The sequence below is a fragment of the Pteropus vampyrus genome, unplaced genomic scaffold (genome assembly GCF_000151845.1).
Source record: "Pteropus vampyrus isolate Shadow unplaced genomic scaffold, Pvam_2.0 Scaffold86, whole genome shotgun sequence".
Lineage (NCBI taxonomy): Eukaryota > Metazoa > Chordata > Mammalia > Chiroptera > Pteropodidae > Pteropus > Pteropus vampyrus.
The window spans coordinates 3,687,938-3,693,849 of record NW_011888867.1 but is presented as its reverse complement, the minus strand read 5'-3'; the positions used below and the strand labels follow the sequence as shown (position 1 = coordinate 3,693,849).

Genomic DNA, 5,912 nt, shown 5'->3' with positions numbered 1-5,912 from the left:
AAGTACTCGGCCCCGCGCAAAGCTGGCCGAGTCACGGGCTGCTGGTGATTGTTAACAGGTCTGCGGTTTCTGTAGGTGGTGACCAGCTGTCTGGGTTTGCTCAGACCGCAGAGCTTCCTGGGATGGGGGACTTCCACTGCTTCAAACCAGGAGCATCCCTGGAAACTGGGACAAGTCGGTGACCCCAGGTTTCTGTGTTAGGCTTGTGCAGGGGAGTAGAAAGGGCAGCCAGGTTAGGCAGGAGTTTCTTTTGGGACTTCTACTAATTACCTGGTGACCCTGGGCAGGTCATTTAACCACTCTGGCCTTCAGTGCTTTGTCCGTAAATGGGGATACTAACAGCCTGTTTCCACGGCAGAAGGGATGAGAGGATTCAGGGGCTAGAGTGTGGAAAGCGTCGGGAACAGCGTCCGGCACAGCCTGACCTCTACCAGAGTTTTCTGGCTGTTGCGGTCGGCGTTTGTTGCCTGCTTTCTCCCCACGACTTGCTTTCTCTCCCAACCCCGTTCCCTCTTCCCTGCCCCATCCCTGCAGAAGGGCCGGGAAAATCACAAGCGTCTCCTGTAAGTAGTAAGCGGGCCAGTTTTTAACTCCTCAGCACACAGTTCCCAGCTGATTTTCTCTCCTTCGAGCCTCAGGACACCTGTAAGTTTGGCAAGGCTTACTGTGCATCAGAGACGTTGTGTCATCTACCTGAGGCCACACAGCAGGAGTGGCGGAGCTGCCTCCTTGCTCCCATCCTCACCTCGCCCATCCTTTTGCTTTGCAGAGAAAATCTATATCATGAAGGCCGACACAGTGATTGTGGGGACCGTGAAGACGGAGGTGCCCGAGGGCCGGGGCCTGGCGGGGCCGGCAGAGCCTGAGCTCGAAGAGGACCTGGAAGTGGACCATGCGCCTCACTACCCGGAGCAGGAGACCGAACCGCCTCTGGGCAGTTGCGGGAGCGTCATGTTTTCGGTCGAGGAGGAGGGAAAGGAGGACCCCTTGCCCATGACTGCCTCTGAGAAATGAGGCCTGGCCTGGGCTGGGGCTGAGGGCTGCTGGGTGCTCCCTGGGAGGCCAGCGGGGCACTGGTAGCACCACGCTGGTGGCAGAGGCCCATCCGGCCTGAACTGAGTTTCCAGCATCTGGTGGTAGACCAGCCTGGCAATGCAGGAGGGCTTCTGGTGGTCTCTACCTGCATCCCCTCCCAGCTGCCTCCCAGCCCCAGCCCTAGGGGAGTGGGTCATATAGGGGCTGGATCTGAGTGGCGATATTTGTTGGGGCAACAGACAGACGGCAGGGAGCGGACGCCCTGCTTTCTGTACGGCTGAGAAAATGCCCCAGAGCCCCAGGCGTCAGATACACTCACAGGGCCAGAGCCCACATGAGGCAGAGGACACGAGGCCCGGACCCCACGCCTTCTCCCCTCGCCCTGGGCCTCAGGAGTGACACCCACTGGGCCTTGCTGACACGCCAGCAATCACCAGATGCTATAAATGTGCCCCCTGCCATGACACTGAGCAAGTACTTGTGGTTTCTCCTGAGTTGAAAGGGAAGTAGAGGGATGGGGTGTTGTTGGCTGGCCCCATCTCGGCCACAAATGCTGTGTTGCGCTCTGTGCCCTATGCCTAGCCTGGCCTCCAGCCCTGTTTGGGCTGAGTGGAACTTCCTGGTGTCACCCGACTTCCTTGTTCTGTAGCCCCCACAGTGGGCCTAGGATCAGCTCACTCATGTCAGAACGTCCCTACCAGTCCCCTCAGCAGGAGGCATCAGGACCCAGATATCTGCGGACCATCAGCAGCTGCAGTGCCCCGCCCCGAGACCCTGCCCACCCCGCTGCCATCTGGAGCAGGGCCTGTTCTGCTTCGCCCAGGGGCTGCTTCCGCACCCAGAGGAGGGGGACCGTGGGCCCTTCCCAGGTCCTTGCCTACTCGGTGGGTGCCACCCTCTCCGTCTCTTCCCCAGATCTGCCACACACAAGGTCCCTATAGTACCAGGTCCTACCCTCTGGCTGCAGCTGCTCAGCACCCTGATTGGGATGTGATGTCAAAAGCCACATTCTGCCTTATTCTGGACTGCCCTTGTCTGCTGGCCTGCTGTCCCCAGGGCTTTTGGACAAACAAGTGGCCTTGGAAAGGGAGGGCTGGGCAGATGGCAAGTCTGTGGCAGCCTGGGGCATTGAGCCTCAGGTCACCTCGACACCCCTGGAATTACCCTCTGGAAGCCAGGCCCAACGCTCCTGTTTACTCACCAGCCTTCTTGTCTCTGGAGGAAGTTGGGGCTGGGCCGGGAATCACGAGGGTGGTTTCTGAAACCACTCAGATGTTTTGGGGAAAGTTGGAGTGGCTGAGACACTGCGAGAGGCGGTTACACCAAAACCTGAAGAAATTTACATGGGACGGACATTTGCCAAAGTGCCTTGTGCAAGGACAGTGTGGGCAGCTCTGTGCCCCTGAGCCGCCTCCGCGTGGTACCTGAGGATGCCACACACCCAGTGGGCAGGGGCTCAGGCTGTCCTGAGGTGAGGATTGTAGACGTGTTTAGTGAAATAATACACTCCCTGGCCCCAGGGCCTTTCATAAAACTTTTTTCCTTCCGGCTTTGTTGAACCATAATAGACAATTAGTTGCTCGTATTGACATTGTACAATTCAATGAGTTTTTTTTTTCAATTGTAGTTGGCATTCAGTAATATACCAGTTTCGGTCATGCCGCATAGGGATAAGAGATCCACAACTCGCAAAGTGATCACCCCACTAAATCCAGTGCCCCTCTTCCCCCTTACGTATTTACTACAACATTATTAACCATCTGCCCCATGCTACGCGCTACATCTCCATGTCTACTCTGCGACTGTCCATTTGCACCTCTTAATCCTTTTGCCTCTCTTTTGCTGTCCCCCCGCAACTGCCCTCCCGTCTAGTAGCCCTCAAAATAGTCTGTGTATCTGAGTTTATTTCCCCTTTTATTGTTGTTTTTAGAATCCACATGTACGTGAAATCATGCGACCTTCATCATTCTCTATCCGACCCATTTCATTCAGCGCAAGACCCTTTCCTTTTAGTCTGTGTGTGCCTTTTAATCTGAAGTGAGTCTCTTGTAGGCAGCATATGTAGGGGTCTTGTTTCTTATTCATTCATTCACTCTATCTTTTGGTGGGAGCACTTAATTCTTTTCCCTTTGAGGTACTTGTTGATAGGAATGTAGTTATCACCATTCTTTATTCCTGTTTTTGATACATATTTTTTCTTCTTAAAGAAGTTCCTCCAACATTTCCTGTAATATTGGCTTGGTGTTGATAAATTTCTTTAGCTTATTTTTGTCTGAGAAGCTCTATCTATCTTTCGATTCTAAATGATAGCTTTGTTGGAGAAAGTATTCTTGGTTGTAGATCCTGGGTTTCATCACATCAGATATTTTGTGCCAAGCCCTTCTGTCCTGCATAGTTTCTTTTGAGAAATCAGCTGCCAGTCTTACAGGTGCTCCCTTGTAAGTAACTAACTGCTTTTATCTTGCTGCTTTTAAGATTCTCTCTTTGTAGTTAACCTTTGGCATTTTAATTATGATTTGTCTTGGTGTGGGCCTCTTTGGATTCATCTTTCTTGGGACTCTCTGAGCTTCCTGGGCTTGTATGTCTGTTTCTTTCACCAGGTGAGGGAAGTTTTCCATCATTATTTCTTCAAATGATCTTCAACGTCTTGTTTTCCTTCAGGTACCCCTATGACACGGATATTTTTACATTTAATAGTGTCCCATAGCCTCCTTAAATTATTATTATAGTCTTGTCTTTTTTTTCTTGCCATTCTGATTGAGCGTCCTTGGCTTCCCCATCCTCTGTCTCGGTGGTTTGATCCTCTTCTTTATCCACTCTGTTTATTCCATCTAATATAATTTTCAGCTCAGATAATGTGTTCTTTATTTCTGACTGGTTCTTTTTTATAATTTCCATTTCCATTGTTATGTTTTTATCTCTTTGTTACAGTTCTCACTGAATTCATCTACACTTCCCCTAAGTTCATTGAGCATCTTTATAATTAGTGTTTTGAACTTTGCATCTGTTAGATTCCTTGACTCCATTATTCCTGGATCTCTGTTCTTTCATGTGATTCCTGCTTGTCTTCCTATTTTGGCTGCCTTTCTGTGTCTGTTTCTATGCAGTAAGCAAAGTTCCTAAGTCTCCGTTCTTATTAGTGCGGCTTTGTGTGGTAGGTGTCCAGTGGCACAATCCTGAGAGGGGTTTAGCTGCAGGCCGAGTCCCAGCCTGTGCCCCTCCATGGCCACCTGGTAAGATTCAGCAAGCAATCCACAGATGCTATGCTTATAGTTGCCTCGAGAGGCCACACCAGAAACCGAGGCCAGCTGCCAGCAGTGTGAGTCTTGGTGCTGCTCAACAAGGAGCACCTGACTCCCCGAGGACACATCTGGATGTGGCTTGGGTGTGAGTTGGGGGAGGCAGAGTTTCGAGGAATCCTTTGGGCAGAGTAACCTCTGTTACCCAGTCTGATGCTCGTCTCCGCTGTGGTGGCACTGAGTCCGCACGCTGGGAGGGGCGAGGGCTCAGCAGAGGAACAATGGATGCCGCTGGCACTTCTGTCCAGGAGAGAGCCTCGCCTCCGGCCCTCACTCTGACAACTCAGTGTCCCCCTGTAAGTCCCTGGTGCCCCCTGAGCAGCTGACCCGGTGCTGGTGCTCAGAGCGAGCAGGTTGGTCACTGAGGAAGTCCGCTTGTGGACATGGCCCCTTTATGAGGTGTCTGCAGCAGCCGCTGCCGTAGCCTCTGTCCCACTCAGCCTCTGGGGACCGGGTGGCCTTGCGTCTTTGCCCCCTCCTACCTCCTACTGTTGCAGGTGGATTGATTACTTCTCTCCGTAGTCACGGGGCTTCTGTTTGTCTAGATCCCAGGTGACTGCGCTGTTTGCTCTGTGTTTCTGTCATACCTTTGAAACTTTTGATCCTTTAAAAATTCATAAGATCCCTTAAAAACGATCGTAGAGCTATGGAAACACTCACTGAGACTGAGAATATTGGAGAAGCTCCGAGGACAGTGGTTCACCCTCTTCATCCCTCTGCACCAGCCTCAGGGGACAGGGAGCCCACCGCCTGCTGGGGCAGCCCCTCCATGGCTGCTGGTTCTTCTTTATCCTTCCTCCATGTAACTCCCACTCCCTGGTTCGAGGCCTGCCTTTGAGGATACTCAGAATAAAGCTGCTCTACACGAAGCTCCCTTTGAGAATTTGCAGAAAGGAACCCTGGGCATTTCCAGGGCCTGCCCCTCTCAGAGCTGAGCGGAGCAGCCCCACAGCATGGCGCAAGGGGTTATAAAAGCAGTGTGAGTGCCCCAGCCCGGAGGGGCAGGGAGAGGACTGAGGGGTTAATATGAGCTTGGGGCTTCATGCCTGAGCTGGGAGGGGCCCAGTCTGTCCCCCTGGTCACAACTCACGGACAATTTGGGGCCTGCTCCCCACCACAGGCAGCCAGCCTGGGGCCCCTCTGACTGTGGCTGCCCTGTAGGGTGATGGAAGGAGACCTGGGGTCATGGTCGGACCTTACCTACCCCACCCCCAGGACTCCAGGCCCCGCCCAGACCTCACAGTTGAACCGTCTGTCGGAGGGCCAGGCTTACCACTAGCCCTGCCTACCAGCGATGAGGGCCCTTCTTAACTTCTGGCTATTCTGACATCCAGGTGAGCAGACGAACAATGTTCCTAGCAATGCAGGGCGGAAGTTCCCAGGCTGTATGGGACCTCACACACATTCACCCTCTTCCTGAACAACTGAAGTCAGGGAATGACAGTGAGTGACAAGTGGCCTGCAGCAGCTATTGCATTGAAAGAAAGCCTGCTGTTTGCCAGGCAGTCTTGCGGGCAGGAAACTCGGTAGGTTCTTAGCATCTCCGAGGCCAGGGCTCACCCCTTAAACAGAGCAAAT

The 5,912-nt window shown here is 52.9% G+C and overlaps 1 protein-coding gene across 1 annotated transcript in view; it reads left to right on the top strand.

Moving 5' to 3' along the window:
• The window catches only part of TNFRSF8 (TNF receptor superfamily member 8), a 41,119-nt gene extending 38,550 nt beyond the window's left edge, over positions 1-2,569 (top strand). The window contains exon 13 of the mRNA XM_011363521.2: positions 770-2,569. Coding sequence (XP_011361823.1) covers positions 770-1,014 — 245 coding nt within the window. The 3' untranslated portion in view covers positions 1,015-2,569. The remainder of the gene's footprint in view (positions 1-769) is intronic.
• Positions 2,570-5,912: the final 3,343 nt, after the last annotated feature.